Source organism: Juglans regia, chromosome 13, assembly GCF_001411555.2.
Source record: "Juglans regia cultivar Chandler chromosome 13, Walnut 2.0, whole genome shotgun sequence".
Classification (NCBI taxonomy): domain Eukaryota; kingdom Viridiplantae; phylum Streptophyta; class Magnoliopsida; order Fagales; family Juglandaceae; genus Juglans; species Juglans regia.
The window spans coordinates 11,239,566-11,259,925 of record NC_049913.1 but is presented as its reverse complement, the minus strand read 5'-3'; the positions used below and the strand labels follow the sequence as shown (position 1 = coordinate 11,259,925).

Genomic DNA, 20,360 nt, shown 5'->3' with positions numbered 1-20,360 from the left:
GGAACTACTTTTGAGGACCCTCACTTATATCGTGGTGTGGTTGACAGCTTGCAATACTTATCCTTCACTCGCCTTGATGACATCTCGTTTGCTGTCAATAAAGTATCAATACATACATAACTCAAAGATACCACACTGGCAAGCAGTCAAAAATATTCTTAGGAATCTTAGACTCACCTCTCATTTTGGTCTTTACTTCTCTAAGTCTTCCAAACTCACACTTTCCACTTTCTCCGATGCTGATTGGTCTGGTTGTCCTAATGATAGAAAATCCACAGGTGGGTTTTGTGTATTTTTTGGGTCACACCTTATCTCTTGGGATTCCAAAAAGCAACCAACTATTGCAAGATCATCAACTGAAGTTGAGTATAAGGTTGTTGCCAATATTACTTGTGAGATCCTATGGATTCAATTTCTTTTAATGGAACTTGGAATTTTCTTAACTGATCCACCAACATTGTGGTGTGACAATTAGGATGCAACTCATTTATCAGTAAATCCAATTCTACATGACCGTACCAAGCATGTAGAATTAGATTATTATTTTGAAAGGGATCGCATGGGGGCCAAGACTCTCAAGGTTTCTTTTGTGTCCAGCAAAGATCAACTGGCTGATATACTCACAAAACCATTATTTACGTGGATCCAAAGGTTTTAACAATGGTTTAAGACTTATACTTGCAAGCTTCTTTTTTTTTTCAAAAATAAAATAAAAATCATTGGTAGCCCTTAATTGCTGAAAGTAAATAAAGGAGCATTTTTTCACATACAGAATAGAAAAATAAATTAAATTCTTGTATGTGGTTTACAGTTTACAAGAATTCCACACAGACAATATTAAATACCGTAAGATCTATTTATTATATTTATCTCTCTCTAAATTAGACCATCGAATTTAATAGAGAATTCGAGTTATATTATCTCTCTATGTTCAGAGACGTGTTGGATTTTCGATCTTTTTAGTATAAAATGAAAGGAAGGATGTTGCAGTTTAGAGTAAGCAATGATGTGGACTACTTACTCAAGCTTCACCTCTAGTGATGGACAACATGATCCATAACGTCAGCTTTCAACATTAAAAAAAAAAAAAAGGTTTGATGTCAGTCTCATGTTTGGGCACCTCATCATGATGGATGGCTATTGTATTATTCATTAGATAAGATTTGGAGTTCCTTTGATGTGTGTTGTTGAACTGAGTTTTACCTTTAGTTTTCGAAAATGGACATAAAACCGTTATTTCAGACAAAAATAGGCATTGGATATTGGACCTGAGAAGTTGTCACCTATGGTCTCTGACTCTTCCATGTCCTGTTTAGATAGTGATTTGGGTGTCTCCAGGCTAAAAATCCAACCGGATTATGATGCCCTTTTACAACCTGGTTGAAATTTGAAAATAACTATGCTAAGACATCTTGCCACCACAAAGCAGTCTTGTTGAGTTTCCCATTTTCTGGTTTTACTCGTCCTTTGTTTTTGTTTCTTCTTCTTCTTCCTCTTTTTTTTTTTCAAGCAGATTTGAACTCGTCTGAATACTGATGAATGAGCTGTGTCTTATGGTCTAATGATACTTTTGTCTTTGAAACAAAACAGAGTTCTTGAAAGAGAAAAGTTTGATCTATTTTATAAAAGTAAATGTACAAACTTATATGACTTGACGTAATACATCAAATTGTAAAGCACTGCAGGTCCTTCGTAAACAAGTTAAATATGAATGACTGAATTGCATTACGCACTCGGTAGTTCGAGTGCGTGGTTGACTGAAAAATAAATCATATGATAGTAGAGAAAAATGAGTTCATTTGGAGAATGGGAGAAAATTACAGAGCGCTGGAAAATGGGTCAATTTTATGACGAGGGTAAAATGCATAGAAATGAGGTCTTTTACTCTGAGAAATCCTACAAAATAAGCTGTCTATAATGTGTTCTCATCATGCTCATTCAGGCAGGGAAAAAAGAAAGCTACTAAAGTCTCCATTCAAAATTGCATGAACGGGAAAACAAAAACCTTATTAGACTATTAGAAGTGTGAAAATGCTAAAAACAACAATATTATTATTATCCCAGTAATCATCTCCCTGGTGACCAAACAATATTGTTAAACGATGTAAATCAACATAGCAAAATAAGGTCCTATTTGGATATAGAAACGGTTTCATCTCATCTCATCATTATAATTTTTTCAAATTCTCACGCAAAATATAATAAACAATTCAAAATTTTCAAATCTCAAAATAATAATAATATTAAAAAATAATATTCTAATAATATTTTATTCAACTTTTAATAAAAAACATCTCATCTTATCTTACTATCCAAACGGGCCTATGTAGAATAGTTGTCTAGTTCTAAGGTTAGTCTTAAAAGTTTTAAGAGATTTGCAGGCTTTTCTCCAAGGCCACCTCTTTCCGGATCCAGAACCAGCGACCTTGCTTCGATTATGAATAACCACTGGGTAGCCCTACTTTTCTACCATACTCTTTCTAACTTGCTTTTAAAGTTTCTCAACATTATGCTGCATTCACGATAGGAGAAGTTGGAGATCTGTTTTGCCAACATGTGGTGACTTGAGATGATTCTATGCATGTTTGTATATACATGCATATGAAGTGATTCATCATTCATAACAGATCCAGAGATTACACAGGCTCTGACATTTAAACAAGCAGACTTTGATTGCAGCCTGCAAAGACTAGCAATAGCAGAAAGCGTGAAGCGATCGAGATATATGACAATGGAAACACGAAATTTTTTAGTCTGTCCAGAGAGAATTGTTAGTAACAGTAAAAAGTTGAACAAAAGCCATCCAAGAGGAATTGATTTCTAACAAAAACCACACAAGGATGACAAATGGAGTATCGTAAGCAGTATAACAGCAAACTCACGATGTTGTCAATCCCTGAAACCCACCAGACAAAGCAATGAAGCTCAAGCAAAATACAAAGCATATTCATCTTGGTAGAACTCAAATTTTAATATTTCTGTACAGCCTCATCGATGTCCTCCCCATGAAGCGCCCTGATTCGGAGATCTCAAAGCCCATTACCAATTCACTTTGGCAAAGCAGTCTGTCACTTGGAGCTTGAAACACCTTGGCCAATAAATGAAAGAATGTTGAACTATTCCCCTTCAAGGAATCAAAATGATTGAAACTTCATAAATTCATAATTGGTCAAAGCTTTCTATTGTAAGCCTGGGTAGAAGATGAAGCATTCATTTTAATAGCCCTCTCATCATGACCAGAGCTGAAGAGAAGGTTACTCCAGTTTGTTGACCTCTGCACAATTCTGGAAGGAACTCGGTCACTATCTTCCCCACCAGAAGCTTCATAACCATCACTGGTAGACCTTGAAAGCGGGATTACCCCCTGAGCAACTGCACCAATGGTAGGCAGACCTGTCAGCCGCCTCGCCTCTTCAGCAACCGATGAAGAACGGAATGGATGAATGTCGGGTGAGTCTAAACTACTGTCAGGAGAAGAAGAAACTATCCCAGCCGAGCTTGACATTGCTCTGCTTGTTTGGAAAGCACTGCGAGCTTCAAGCTGAAGAGGGGCTAGACTAGTTGATGTCTCATTGAAACCTTTCTCAACTGCTTTAACAGAAACTGTTGGCAGGGGCCCAAGCGGTAAGTCAGCTGGGAGGCGCACCCGCTTATTTGCTCGCTTTCTATTACTCTCAGGCCTCGGGACCATTCGACGGCCACTGCTGCCAAAGCTACTTTCAGGTTCTAGTCCGAAAGGGGCATCCCGTCTGAGTACAGGCTGCAAGATTTTGGATTTTTTTCTTGCCTCAGCAGCTGCCTTTGAAACCTCTTCTCCATTTAATCGTGCTAATGTCCACGGACTGATCTTCACAGCCCCAGGGTTTTTTTTCTTCATTGTTTCCTCTCCCACCACCTTTTTCCCGAATGAACTCACAGATACAGTTTCTGGAGGAACAACGTCGAACTGCAAAAAGTACAGAAATTATGGCAGCATTGACAAACAGAACCATATGATTTGTGTCACCAGATAATAAATTTCCCAAAAGTCACAAAAGATCACCAGTGTGTTCCCAGTTAAAGCACTGCAAATACTTACGCAGTGCCCAAAAGATGAGACAGCTAACAAAGTGCATAACCCACAACTAGAAGATTAGTGAGAAATCATATATAACTCAGCATTCTGACAATTTTGACCCATAATCCAAAAGGTGGTGCAGTTCATTCCATTTTAACAAGCTTGTGGTTTTTCTTCGATCACTTTCTACATAAAGCCCCTTAAGATTCCCCCCCTCTTTAAATGAAAAAAATATATATATGGCGCCATTCAAATTTACTGATTTGGCAAAAGAGCACATTCTAAATTTCTAACAGATAGTGGTTCATTCAAATGCTACAGAAATGTGCATCTTGGCAGCCTGGTACCAGATAAGATACGATACAGATGAAAATACAGTTATTCTTGAAAACTAGAACACAATATGACGGCTGCATGAATTAATTAAATAATAAATATGCATTTGAAGATCTATTCTAGAATATTTTTAGATTTCAAAAAATAAATAAGAAATAAGGTAATTTAAAAAATATACATATATGGTAATGATATACATTCATATATGGTAACGATATACATTCATACTCACCAAATGACATTTAGGGCTCGTTTGTTTTCAGAGATGAGATGAGATGAGTTGAGATTAAAGTTAAAAAGTTGAATAAAATATTGTTAGAATATATTTTTTAATATTATTGTTATTTTGGGATTTGAAAAAGTTGAATTGTTTATTTTATTTTGTGTGGGGATTTGGGAAAGTTGTAATGATGAGGTGAGATGAGATGAGATGTTTTTGGAAAACAAACAAGGCCTAAGAGCACAAATAAACAGGCATCAATGTAGCCAAGTATAATGACAAAAACCATCCTTCCACCCTTCCACCCCATCATAATTCCATTACACAAACTTCAACAAAGTCAACAGAGAGTCCACATTCAAGAAAGCTTTTTAATTGCCATACATGGATCCAACCGTATCTGAGCTGTATCCATGTCTGATGCATGTTGAACACTGATAATCTAGGGATTTTGGAGTACTTGCTTCATAGATGCATATAAATTATTTAATCTGAGGCATACACAATTGTGTAATGTTGATGTATAATTATAGGCAATATACCACCCAAGAAGTTCTAGTATGCTACATTTTAGTTGGTGAGATAAATTGTAAGCAGCCCAGACTGCCTTACTTCCAACGTTCTTGTTCCCGTTAGCAGATATGAAAGAAATACAAATATACGCACGAACAGGACAGATTCATCATTTGGGAGATGACAAGCCAATTGCCGGGGCAGTGCTGCCAACCTAAGAGGCAGACTCTCCAAGTAACTACCATTTTATGAGTAAGATTTATTAATGATTGAAAAGGCACTATCCAAGTATACCAGGGTTGTACATCAGATACACCAAACTAGAAAAGCAAAGAGTTATCTCCAAGGAACTTATATCTCCAAAAAGCCGAAGATCGGTCAAAATTACCTGGTCTTCAAGAAATAGGCGCGGAGGTGTGCACCATGCGCCACGGTGGAAAGTTGTAAAGGAGCTTGCACTGCTTAATCCAGTAAGTGAGCTTGCAGGAGACATTTGGGGACTCTGCTGAACTCCAACTCCTTGTTGCTCTTGCTCCTGCTCCCTCAGAGCTATGATGTAATCATATGTAGTGATTCCCTGTCCAATGCAGAAATTAAATTAGCCGATTTAACTTCCAAATTGGTGGGATACTGCCCAAGGGAGTGAGATGCCATATGAAAAAAGAGACTGTTTGATTCATGCACAACAATAAAATGCATGACTAAAACAAGTAAATAAGAATAAACGCTAGTCAATAAATGGATTTATCAAGCCCAAATAAAGTAAGATAGGGCTAGTTTTGAAACTGTATATCTCATAATGATGCGTAAGACAGGTTGCAATTGTACCTTCTTTATGAGGAGAATGTGAAAGAAGAAAAGCTGAGCGAGTGGTAACGTAGCAATCATGGCCAACATGGTGCAGACCGCCTACGAAAAGTTAACTTAAGAGTTAATTTGAGGACAGAAACAACCACCGATAGAAACAAGCTAGCAACGAATTTTCTTGTCCCAGTTACTAATTTGAGTCCACAAAAATAAAAAATCGAGTACCACAAGGCACAAGTGGACAAAAACAGTAATAGAAAGATAAATTGTTAAAAAAGATATAGAAAGTTAGCAGAGCACTCACCACTACAATAACAAAAGGCACCAAAGAGAAGCTGCTCCCCAACTTGGCAGAGATATCTGCAGAGAACCGCTTCCTCTCAAGAAAACAGCAGATAAGCACAAGGATTCCAGTCGACCATTGTAAAATAAGCTGCAATCTCAAGCCCAAGGTGGACAAACCATGTATATACCTGTCAATAATCAATTAAAATGAAAATGACTTGAAAATAAAATGCTTACTCTGGGGTGATCTTCGGGTCCTGGCACGAAGCTTGAGGGAATTGTAATAGCAAATTCAGGAAGGGTGCAAAAAGATGGCATAAGGTATGGTTCCAGATCACAACGATTGATCCAAAGACTAAATATTAATGGAAACTAAACAGCTTTGGCAACAAGCACTTCGCCGAGTGAATGGTGAATTCTAAGGAACTAAAAGAAATGTTCACTGTTTATTGGTTTTTTAATACAAATGGAGTTCTAAATTTCTTCCATGAAAGGATGATAAAACCAGATAGGCAATATAGCATGTCAGGATGCTGACCGAAAACATTTCATATTACTCAGAGCTTTACAACAGTGAGGATGGCCCCTTGATGCCTGGTTTCCTTGATAACTATAGGGTTTTGCCCCTAAAATTTTTTACTCAAAAAAATTAGTGAGGATCAGGGATGCTTGCACAAGACTAGAAGCGAGGCTAAGAGCATTCTTTGACCTAGATGAGCCATGGCAATAATCTAGAGTGGTTGGTAAAGGTTCAATAGGGTTAAAAGAAAATGCATGGAAGCTCATGCTTACCAAGAGAAGAGAGGTAACCATTAGGGTGAAAAATTGTCGATAGTTCTTTCTGCCTATACAGTTGTTAAGCCACTACAAAAAACAAGATTAAAAATAAGAGGAATTAGGAGAATTATCAAAGAACAAGGGAGAAAAATTTTAACAATTCAAGACTTTTTATACCCTGCAATGATGATCAAAGCGGTCAACACATTTATCACAAACTCGACAGTGCTTACTGTACTTGAAAACCTACATCCAAAAAACAATTTGAATCTCATAAAATTCATCAAGTATCAAAGGAAAATTCCAACAGTAAATCTTAGAAGCAATTATCAGATGGATACAATCAACTTGTGTTTGATGGCATGTTTACTGTGGAATGATTGCAAAACATTTCACTTTTCAAAGCAAGAGATGTACATGGTGGAATCTGTAAACAGCATGGCCGACTTGCACATGCCATGCCATTGAAATGATAACTATCATTTTTTCATTATGAATTAGCACATAAAATATTTTTGAAGGGAAGTTTTAAGCTTTTTCTCACTTCAAATGCATCTACTCACCTCAACTTCACACAAACTGCAGTAGAACATGCCTTCTTCACTCATTTGTTGTTCAGAAGACTCCTCACTTGAGCTGCAGCGGTTGCAGATAAAAGCACAGGGAAAGCAAGCCAATGAGAAACAAGACGAATGCTTTGAGGATGCATTCTTCTCAATTTCAGTAATATGCTCTTTTGAAGCAGCATCTTTGTCCACTACATCCTTATCCAGAGGTTTTCCCCCATCTGTTGCAGCATTAGCATCAACTATGGAAGAAGTTGATTCACCACCTAATTTAGAATCCCTTGGTCTTGAATACTTTTCATGGTCTGGGATATTTAGGTATTTTTTGGACTTAAAAACCCCAGGGTCTGCAGGATCGGCTGCCGCACACCAAATATATAGGCCAAAGACACATGTGATCTAAAAATGAAAGATGTCACTGAAATTTCTTTGAGAGAGCATTGAGTGTTAAATGATCTAAAAGAAACAAAAAATACCACTGACAACAGCACTTCTCACTAACTCACATTTAGTCCAACTTGTGGAAAGATTAAACCCTGGATATTTGTACTTGGAAATAGCAAGTGTATACAACATGATATCCAACAAATGCACTTTAGAATTCAGCACCGCTTGGAGTTACCTAACTTTCTGTTATTGAATATTAATGCATTTACTAGCTATTTTTACTTGTGCCCGGTAAACCACCTATCAGTAGGTATATCTACTACCACTTCAAAACCACTCAAAGGTTAAAATTCAATTGACTCCCCATAATATTTCATGAAAAAAACATACCACCTTAAACAAAAAGAGAAACATGCATAAGATAAAGACACATGAGTTCAAAGGATTGCCTTGCTTCCCTAATTATCAGCCAAATTGTACAGTTCTAGGCTATGTCATATTAGATGTCGATAAATTATTTGTTTGTATCAACAATTTGTGGGGACAGACTGGACCAAATTGCTATAATGACAACTCGTTGGACAGTTTATTGCTGGGACATGTGGTTGTTTGAAGCTGCAGTGCATCCTATAAGCCAATTACAATTGGAAACCTCTGGCATGTATCTGTGAAATTACGAAAGGTTGTTTGAGGGCTTAATTATCATATAATCTTATGTATCCCGAAATAAAAGTTTTTTAGCTCCCATAAAGCGTTCACTAGGCATAATGTGGTTTATTTTTCGAATTTTACCACTCAGATTACAACAATAACATCTGAAATGTTAATCGGTATTTGAAAGGGGATTTCAGGTGAAAAAAAAATACAGAACAACCAGAATTCTACTTCTAAATAAAATATTAATGCAATAAAAATATCATGAATTGTTAAATATTTGAGCATGCTGACGATTCTACCTAGAAATGCTTGTAAGTGAATACTTTCCGCTGCATTCTATAGGTTCTCGCGTCAAGAAGACAATAAGACGCAACAGAAGAAACTCAAAATTATGCTCGAGTTAGAGTTCTATTCCTCTATTTGATCAAATTTGAGATTATGTAATAGCTCCTAAAAGGCACGGTACGAGGGTAAAAGTCGAGCAAGATATTTACTCTGATCAAATTAAAGTCGGGCAAGATACATACTTTAGAGGATGAATCGAGAGATTCGACAAAGACTACATTGGGAACAAAATTAGAAAGGAAAATAAACTGAGCTGGGAGAAAGAATAATCTCCTTTATAAACAAATACATGAGTGAGAAGCTAACAAGCAGATGAATCACAGATCTCATTTTTTTCAACCATCCAAAAGGGTAAAAAAGAAGAACACATTAAAGGCAGTGATATAAATAAAAATGGCTTACAAGAGGAGTGTAGAGACCCATCACAATATACTGCAACAGTTTCTTCCCAACAAAAGGAGCAAAGAACACAAAGAAAGCAAACCCCAATGCCAGAAACACAGCAACAGCTACCACCTTCACAAATATAAAATAAGCACACTGGAATCAAAATTCTGAACGAAAGGGAAAAAACACTCCCACCACTCACAAAGGAAAAAAGTTTAAATTTTTAGATCAAAACCTGGAGAGGGTGGTAGGGAAGTTGCCATCCATGCTTCCTCATTTTACACTCAGCAGGCAGTGGCCCAGAAAAATAATGCAAGAAAAAGAAGGACCTGGGTTTCTCCCTTTCTTTTTTTGGGTTTTACTTATTTTCTTCCACTTCCCTCATTTTCCAGGAAAGATGAAGATCACTGATTCACTGAGGAAACTAATCAAACGATGGTGGGGGCGGGGGGTGTAATCAGAGATAATAAAAATGTAGGAGAAAAGGCATCAAAAAAGAGAAGCTTGAGCTTAGAGACATAACTGGTATGGGGTAGTAGTGGGTGTGAAGGGGAATGGGACAGTGAGGAAACTTTGTCTGGTTCACTCAATCATAGCCTCAGGCCATGGGAGGTGAGAAAAAATTCGCTTGGTTTGGGTTTTTGTTGGTTCTTGCAAACTTTTTACTTGGGCGGAGATCTGTGGCTGCAGGAGAGAGAGACTCTGGTTTTCTTTTCACGCCTATAATTACACCCTTGCAAACTTCCTTTTACTTTTTCCTTGTTTCTAGCGTTACCTTTTTCCATGGGCAAATCATGTGTCACACAGGCCAGTGCAACAGACAGTTGTTTGGTTCTCCTTTTGTCATTGCCATTTGCCAACAACCCTAGCTTTTTCAAACCCTTTGCTCTCTCTCTCTCTCTAGTCTCTCTGTGCTTGTACTTATCCTTTGTATTAGAGGAGGGGACGAGGGGTTACGCTTTACGATTTAAAATATAACCGAACTGTCTTATGTTGAAAGGAATAACACGGTTGGCACTTACCCAACGGAAAGAAAAAAACAGTGAGGAACCATACAAGGCAATTCTAACTTTACGAATTACGACCCCTCAGCCATACTGGCATTTCTCCATTTGAGCTCTGTATCTATCATTACCTGATAAGCCTGCTGTTTAATCTGAAATTCCCTTCGAAAATTTTGGACAAAAAAACCCAATTTTTTATTTTTCTCTCCTACTGGGCAAAAAATGTTGTTCTTTGAATTAAAGGTTGGGGACCTTGGGGTGGCTGATGCCTGGTCGTCTGGCTCAGACTCTTTGCCTATATGCCACCATTATATAGGTTGATATTCGTTTAGGCCTAGTTTGTATTTACAGTTCATTTCAACTCATCTTATTATTATTCACTATTATTCAATAATTTTAACTCACAAATCTCACTATTATTCACAACGCATCTCACTACTATTTATAATCTATCTCAATTCATCTCAACTCATATTCGAATCCAAACGACACTAACTTCTTCCTTTTAATCTCTTTCCATGGATAGCACTCACTTTTGGGCAAAATCACTCTTTCATCTGGTTGAGAAGGGAAAAAGAAAATGGGTCCTTGGAGACTTGCTTAAAAAGACATCTATCAAGGATCAACCTTTCAGCGAGTCTTCTTCCCTTATTTGCACTTTATGTACTGAAATTAGTGCAGTAAGACAGAGGTAAACATGATTTAGAATATGTATTAGTGGGTACTAACTTGGCATCAAAGCATTAGACCATGAATTGACTAATTATTTCATAGAAGAAATTTCAAGATACAATGATAATAAAAGTCAAAAAGGTGTTGCGTAGTCCGACTAAAAACCAAAATGATACATCTTTTCTTTTGGTCGAAACTCAGTATATGGAGGTCACAATGTCTAACGTAGCCATGTTAAAATACGAAGAAATGGCTCATAAAAAAAGTTGCCATACACAAAGTTTATCATTTTCCTAAGCTAAAACTCAGTATATTTTTTTATAAAAATTTGTCTGAATTTGTGTAGATCGTTTCTCAAACTCAATAGGTAAACGGCCAGCAAAAGAGGCTCTCGAGCCATCTGACCTGTTGGCAATGTCGGGAGCCAGCCCCACCCCCCTCTTTAACAAATTGCTCAGAGAGAGTGACATAACAAAGATGGTGAGTTGGCCATCCATGGTGTCTGGTGTGTGTAGTGCAGGGACCGTATAGTGTTTCTGAAACCTTGTGAACTTGCATTTTAGCATTTTCTTGTCAGAAAGAAACTGGACTGTAGTGTTTATTTTCTAGCATATATTGCACTTCTCGATAATGAGAAAAATAATCCCATTTCAACCACCATTCAGTTTGATTCTCCTGGAGATCCACAAATTTGGAGATTACTAGAGTGTATGAGAATATTAATTCAATTAAATATATTTTTAAGAAGAAAATAGTTACACTTGAATAATAAACTTTGTAGCAAAGCTAAATATTTCTCAATTTCAAGAGCTTGTGGGGTTTTTTTTATTATGTTCTTTAATAAATTTCTAGATGCAATAAGTAGATTTATCCATTGTATATATTATTAGAGTCTACATTATTCACATATTAAGGATTCTTTTCTATAGTAAAATAAGATAAGATGAGATGATTTAGATAAGTTAAATAAAATATTATTAAAATATTATTATTATTTTAAGATTTAAAAAAATTGAATTATTTATTATATTTTATGTAGAAATTTAAAAAAATTATAATTAGATGAAATGAAACAGTTTCTGTATCTAAACGAGGCTAAATAAGACTTAGTTTGGATTAAGAAATCATCTTCATCTCATCTCATCTCATCTCATAATTACAATTTTTTCTAATCTTCATATAAAATATAATAAATAATTCAATTTTTTTAAATCTTAATTTAATTTTTTTAAATTTTAAAATAATATTAATATTATAATAAAATCTTACTCAACTTTTAATTTTTATTTAAAATTATCCCATCTGATTTACTATCTAAACGAGGATTAATGTTATTGAGTGTCTACTCTATATGTTTCAAATTATAAAAAATTCTGAATTAAAAAAAAAAACTTAACTAAATTTGTAATAACATCATATTTTACTTTATCTAACTTATAAAATGATAAAATGAAATTAAAAAATAAATAAATAAATATAAAATTATATAATTGAGATAGTACTTAAATTAATTAATGAATAGAGGTCCTGACAGGGTGGTTGAACTGCATTTATTAATATTTTGGACCTCTCTCCGTGTCGTTTCTTCACAGTAATTAATGGATTCAAATGCTGCTGCTCCTATTATATCACGCATTCCAACCCCACCTATTTTCTTATTACGTTGACCCTATATCTTCGTACAACCGTCGATTTCCAAAGGACTGTACCGTTGTTATGTTTCATGATCGAATCCGACGATCATAACCAACGCACATTCTGTTGTACAACTTTATATTTTTTCTGTTCTATTCGAACCTATTTTGACCATTTGTCTCTCTTTGAATTTTTTTTTTTTTAAATAATACTAATTTGGGAAAATTTTCATCCTATAATTACTTCAGCTTAACATCTATGTAGTCGGATCAGGATAATTTATAATTTATTTTTATCGAAATGTTTTTAATGATTTTAAAATAAATAGAAATAAACTGTAAATTCAGATATATTAAATATTAAAATTTACAATACTCGTAATAGAAAAATATTCATTATCTCACACTTCACATTTTATAAAAAATATTCTCACGTCTTATAAAAAAAATATCTCTACACATTATAAAAAAATTATAGATATGAGATCTGAAAATAAAAAATAATTTATGCATAAAATTCATCTTCATTGATAATATTTGATATAGATAAATTCATATACTTTATTTATCTTTATTCAAATTGTAAAAAACATTTAATTTAAAAATATTTTAAAAAATTCAATCATATCCCTAAATAATTTTGAACCAAATGACGGAGTTTCAATTAAGGTTTTAATAACTATTGACAGATTGACTATATATGATGAAAAACATTGTAACAAATTTCATACTAATGGAAATGAAAGAAATATATATTCTCACATGTTCTGAGAATTATCAAGATTAGTAAATATTTCACCATCAACTATTAAATAACATACTCGTTCAACTACACTTAAAATAAAAAGATATAAAAAATCTATAAACATAAACACATCTAATGAGATTTATAATATTTATCGGATATTTCATATTAAAAAATGCCAAATCGACCAAATGGAATGACCGAAGAAATGCACCGTCCTTTAGGATTAGTTTAGATTGAGAAACACTTTCAATCCAGCTTATCTCATCTTATCTCATCATATAATTTTCACAAATTTTAATATTATTTGAGTGTAAATTAAGTAAAAAATACAAATTTTACAATATTTATTATTATTTGTGTGAATTTTCACGATATATATATATATATATATATATATATATATATTTGATTTCTAGTGTGAAGACTTGCCAACTTAAGTACACGCAGCAAAACGTGTCAAGTAGAAGATGGTTTAGGTAATGTTTAGATGTTGAAGTGAGTTGAGTTGAGTTGAGTTGAGATGATAAAATATTGTTAGAATATTATTTTTTAATATTATTATTATTTTGAGATTTGAAAAAGTTGAATTATTTATTATATTTTGTATTGGAATTTGAAAAAGTTATAATGATGAGTTGAGATGAATTGAGTTAATTTACAAGAAAATCAATCTCTTTGTAAAAAATGGAAATGTTATAAGTCTAGATCGTTATTAAGAAAAATAAAATTTCCTCAAGATATTACTTACAGTTCATATAAGTTTTTTTTATTTATTTAATATCAAAATATCATCCACGATCCCTAATAAACAGTTGCAGTATTGGGTAGATCCTAAGTGTCGATAATGCAAAACTTTTTGTGGTTTTAAGTCTTCAAAAAAGTCCATAAAATCTCACAATGTAATGAATCACATGAGTATATATAATTATATAATTTTAAGGCCTGATTTAGTTACATAAAATTAAACTATCTTATATCATCTCATCTCATATAATCATTACAATATTTCTAAATTTTCACACAAAATATAATAAACAATTCAAAATTTTCAAATCTCAAAATAAAAATTATATTCTAACAATATTTTATTCAGATTTCAACAAAACATCTCATCTCATTTTATCTTAACTGTAAAAATTAAATTACTTATTATATTTTGTGTTAAAGTTTGAAAAAATTATAATAATAAGATCAGATGAGATGAGATGAGATAGTTTTATGTATCCAAACTGGACCCAAGAGAAGTGTTAGGGCAGGTTTGTGGAATGGGATGAGACACAAAATTCTCATCTCATCTTATCTCATAATTACACTTTTTTTAAATTTCTATACAAAATATAATAAACAATTCAACTTTTACAAATCCCAATTCAACTTTTTTAAATCCCAATACAATAATAATACTAAAATATAATATTTTTAACACTAAAACAAAACATAAAATTATAATCTCATCCCCCAAACCTACCGTCCACAAAATAGAATTAAGAATACATAGTAACAGTCAAACGTGCATGTCATTTGCTTACAAAATTGTTTTTTTTTTAATAAAAAAATATTAATCAATTAAATATAGGAGGAATATTATGATTGCATGTAGGAACATAAGAGAAGAAAACATAATTAAAAAAAAAAAAAAAAGATGGGTGAGTTTCCTAGAGAGATGAGGGGATCAAATAAATAAAATAAGGAATTGTTTAATTCGCATAAGGTTTGAACTTTGAACAAAACGTGATTTTTGTTGTTATGTAATTTGGACGGACTTGTGTTGTATTTGTATATAGGTCAGAGAGTCTACTACACAACTCATCATCTCTCAATACTTACATACTCAGACATATGGAGATTTGGCCCGTGAAGTTTGAACGCTCCCCCCATCTTTTTCTTCTTCTTTACACCTCTTTGGCCGCATCATATTCCTACCCGTGACCCATTTTCGCAGTTTTGTTTAAATATAGATAAATAAATGTCTAATGACGTGGCACCAAAAAATATATATAAAATTATAAATATAGTTTTATTATAAAGTATATTCAATATATTTTACGTGTAGCCCTGAGGTAACCAACCTTCGGTTCACACGTATGTAGATGGGATAAGGTGGGACCCAGAATTGGAGAAATACTAAAAGAAAATGGTTTTAAACCAAAACAGTAAAACTAAATAATAGAACCAAAATAATTACAAATTTAAGATGGAGTTGCTTTAATTGGGAGGAAAGAAAGAGTGATGATCAAGAACAACAAGGACAATTCACGTCACATTTATTTATGTTTTTAGTTGGATTTCACTTATGTTTTGTCCCAAGTCTTTCTCACAAAATTAGTGGGATTACGATAGGAGTTGAAAATGTTGCACAGGATAAAGCAAATTATAGGATTAATAAGAATCTTAAAAAGATGTTTTCCCCACGCTACAAGTTATCTCATAGCACCTAACTAAGCAACTTTTTGTGACCTTTTGATGCACAAAATTACTTTTATTAACAAGGCAAGTTGGTTTTCTATGAAGAATATGTGAGTCCAGATTCTCTTCAATAAAGATAATTTTAAAATTTCGGATCCTATTAGATGCTCGGGAGAGAGTGACAGATTATCTGAATTTTACCATATTTAATGTTGTATATAAAAAGAAATTCACAAACTGACATGATTTGATGTAAAATGTAAAATTGTTAAGTTATATTTTATGTAATGTAGATATAATGTATTATACGAAATTACATCAGTTTGTGAGTTTATTTTTTTATAATTTTTTTATGTCTCTAATAGTTCTCTATCATTATGTGATTTTCGGATGACGTGAATCCCACGTGGGCATGCATATTTAATGCCAATATCTCAATTGATCTAGATGGGTCTTTGTTGGGTAAGAAGCAAGAGAGAAGTTGGGCACTTGGGGCCTCAATTTTAGGTGAGTAATTTGTGCACCAAGTATCATATGAATACTAAGAAAATACATATGCATCAGTCAATCATGCTGCTAACAAACATTGTGTTGGAATTGATTGCAAAGGAGTTGCTTGTAAGTTTTTATTTTGGAAAATACTATAGACACAAAGAGATTCTATAAAAAAATTTCACACGCTGATGTGGCACACTATTCCTATTTTTTTTTTCTTTTCCTTTCTCCCCACTCCCCTCCTTCCCGCCCCCTACCATCTCCCTGTGCCAGCCATGGTGGTCGGGGACCACCTCATGGTGGACAGAAGACGTCAGCGGTGCCAATTGGCACTGCCAGCGTGGAGCGCCAATATGGAGGCGCTTTATCGAGAGAGGGAGGCGCTACTCATGGAGAAGGGAGAGAGGGAAAGGCTTACCTCGATGAGGGGCTAGGTGTGGTGGTGCAGTTGGGCTGCGACAGCAACGCTGGCGGCGACGAGAAGGAGAAGTTATGTGAGAGGAGTTCGATTTCAAGAGGAGGAGGAGAGGGAGACGGGCTGCACTGTGGGGGGTTGGGTTTGGTCGGGAGGTCATCGATGAGGGGGAACGACCGTTGGTGGTGGCCGACGACGAGCTGCGGCGGCTAGAAGACCAAGTTGTGTGAGGCGCACGGCCGAAGGGGGAAAGAGGAGAGAGAGAGGGAAAGTGAGAAATGAGTGACTAGGGAAAATGGACATGATAGTGTGCCACATCAATATATGAGATCCCTTTGTGAGATCTTTTTGTGTCTCTAGTAGCCCTCTTTTATTTTTATATGACTTTCTCGAGAACCGGCCAATGCCATGAAGGTGACTAGGTTTACGTAATTTACGTGCCAGTAAGAAAATTATTGATTATTATTATTATTTTAAAAATATTTAATTATGAACAGATTGAGGATTCTATAAAAATAAATTGATAAAATGATATGATTTAATGTGATACATTAAATTATAAAATAATTTTTATTATAAAATAAATATAACGTATTATAAAAAATCATATCAATTTGTAGATGTAATTTTATAAAATCTCTTTATAATTGTACAACTCTTTATTATTTTGGTTGGTTGAAAATAGAACAACAAAAGGGGCAAATAAATAGTGAGGATTGAGGAATTTAGAAAAGATTTCCCATTTTAGTTGGGCTGGCAGAAATGAACTGTGACTAAATTCAAATTATAAATTTTTCTTTTTTTCTGAAATCGAGAATAGACAAATATATAAAATGTACATGATTTTTATATGAAAAAACTTAAAGGGATATCTTGATAGGATAAGACAGGATAATTTAGGTGTTTTTTAAACAGTGAGTTACAATGAGACGGTATGAAGATGAAAGTTGAATAAAATATTATTATTATTTTGAGATTTAAAAAAATTGAATTGAATATTATATTTTATGCAAAAATTTTAAAAAATTATTATGTACTCTATTCCAAAAAAAAAAAAAAAAGATTGGATTTTCTGCGCAACACGATGGAGGAATCCAATTTCCTCCGAATTTCAGGTCTCACCTTTAAATAGCATTATAATTAAATAGCAATATAAACAAACACTAGTCAGCAATTGCCTCGAAAGTGTGGTTTTGTGGCATTGTTTGTGAATTATTTATTGTCCCTTCTACTGAACTCAGCTTTGTCATTTGTTAGAGACTCCAAATAAAGAACCGAACCCTTTTTGTTTCACATCCAACAAGAGTGGGATCAAAACTTGGACTTGTCATAAACCCACTCAACTTATTACTTATTAGTCACTAATTATAGTGTAAAGTTGTAGAGTTATGGGTCCAGTTTAAGAATCCTTATCCATATTTGTTGCGATAAAAAGATTTTAAAATACGAGCAATCTTGAAAATTCTACATACTACATCATCATTATACTCGGCTTATGACTATCTAATAAGATAATATTACCGATCCTGGTAAAAAGGTGTCTTATTTATAATGGATATGGTACGTAGTATTACTCGAAAAATATAAAAATACAGGTAGGACCAAAAAGATATTCTCAATGGTGCACATGTTTGTTACATTAAAAGTTAGAATCGTATAGACTACAGGGTGTCTTTCTCTCTATCTATCTATCTATCTAACTATCATAAGGAGTGGAGGGGGCCATGAGGAATTAAAGGCCGACCTTTTATTGATGGGAAGTAAAAAGGGGTGAGGGTGGGTGTCATTCATTATGCTACTTTAGACAAACATGTGATGCATTTAATTATACCTAAACTAAAGTCCCCCCCACCACTCCCACGGTCCCATCATTTCCTTTTTTACCTTTTTTTTTTTTTAATACCTCTCACTATTTACCGTTGAGAATTAGCTTGGCCCCCCAAGACAGGCCTTTGAAAATTGAAACGATGATGATGAGATTATAAAATATCTCTTAATTTATAAAATTTATTGTCCACTTATTTTATTTTTGGACTACACCTTTTTGCAATAAATTCTCTATTTTGACCCCCATTTTTTTTTTATCTTAAATATTTGTAATTGTACTTGTTGATGTGGTACATGTTAAATGATTATTATTTAAGTAGTTCACATATAAAATCATTTAAAATTGTTTACATAAAAAAAATATAATTATAAATGATAAGATTTAATTTGAATATTATATTATTCTCTTTACCTACTTTTCTCCATTCCCCAAGGAGAAGTCTTGGCAGAATTTGGTCCGATACATGGGCTACAGTCCAATCAGGAGCTGGGACTCGTGGGCTAGCAAAACAATAGATGGGCTCGGAGTGATCACATCAGAGGGCAGTCATATATTTGGGCTGGGCCTGGTCGTACAATCTCCTCCATTATTTTCGACTATTTTATATTGGTTGGCAGGCTTATACCATTTGGAAAATGCTTGGGTGATCGAAGCCGACGAAGGGTGGTCGATGCATATATTTAATTGAGGTGTATTGGATCTCAAACTCCATGCTAATAATGAATGCATCGAGGAATATTTCGGCTCATTTGTTTTCACAGTTATTTTCAATTCAACTCATATCCTATCATCTCATTTTATCTTATTTCATCTAATTATTATAATTTTTTTTAAATTTTTACATAAAATAAAATAAATAATTCAATTTTTTCAAATTTTAAAATAAAAATAGTATTAAAAAAATATATTCTAATAATATTTTTTTTAATTTTTAATTTTTATTTTAATTCATTTTATTTTATTTTATTTTATTTCATCTGAAAAAATAAATGAGATAAAAATATTTGTATCACTAATTGCATATCTCCATTGATTTGAAATGGGACTCCAGCTTCAAATCCGACGTGTCACCAGTTATAAATTTGAAGAACATGTTGTTTTAATGCTTGCCATCAACGATGATTATGAGGTTCCTGTGCTTTAAATTTTCCTGTCTTCCAGGATTTTTTTTTTTTTTATTTCCTGTTGGTGTTAAGCCGTTGACTTGACCCTTACTCCCACTCAACCGCCACAGCTCCTAAATGAAAAATGGAAAGATTTAAAATTAGAATGTATTTATATTTAAGTAAAGTTTGTAAAACTTATTAAAAATTTTGAAATGAGATGAAAATTCTATTTGCCATCCTCCAAATATGTCATTTCCGAGACATCTATTCCGAGATGGTTGGAGGATAATACAATAAAGACTATTGTATATTAATGCCCACTCCATTAGTATGCAAGTGTTATGCTCTATTTCACAGTACAATACTTATTTCATTTTTATTATATTGTGCCCAAGTAATGTTACCCATTAACCATTAAATCAACTCTTTCAAAATATAAAATTTAAGAATTGATTAATAATCTTGTAATAACAATATGATTATCATAACAAAGCTGTGGTTAGGTACCATTAAGACCTCTCTCTAGCCAAGATTCCCCATCGGCTCACCTAGGAAGCTTTTTCGTTCACCGGGTGGAGGGGGGTTGGTGCTTCGGCTCCACCCACCTCCCCTCCTCACCGGCCACGGCCTTGTCTATTTTCCGTTTAACTTTGTTTATTTTCGGTTGGTTTTCTAATTTTTTTCCGTTAGCGACGTCACTTGCCGATCTGTTGTT

The 20,360-nt window shown here is 33.9% G+C and overlaps 1 protein-coding gene across 1 annotated transcript; it reads right to left on the bottom strand.

Annotated features, from left to right (window-relative positions):
- Nucleotides 1–2,696: 2,696 nt before the first annotated feature.
- Nucleotides 2,697–10,280, bottom strand: LOC108990819 (probable protein S-acyltransferase 22). Its single transcript, XM_035684479.1, has 9 exons — nt 9,573–10,280; nt 9,353–9,466; nt 7,559–7,960; nt 7,173–7,241; nt 7,011–7,082; nt 6,238–6,366; nt 5,955–6,035; nt 5,515–5,703; nt 2,697–3,946 (listed from the first exon to the last, which is right to left on the bottom strand). The coding sequence occupies exons 1-9, from the start codon at nt 9,612–9,614 to the stop codon at nt 3,170–3,172; spliced, it is 1,875 nt and encodes a 624-aa protein (XP_035540372.1). The 5' UTR covers nt 9,615–10,280; the 3' UTR covers nt 2,697–3,169.
- Nucleotides 10,281–20,360: the final 10,080 nt, after the last annotated feature.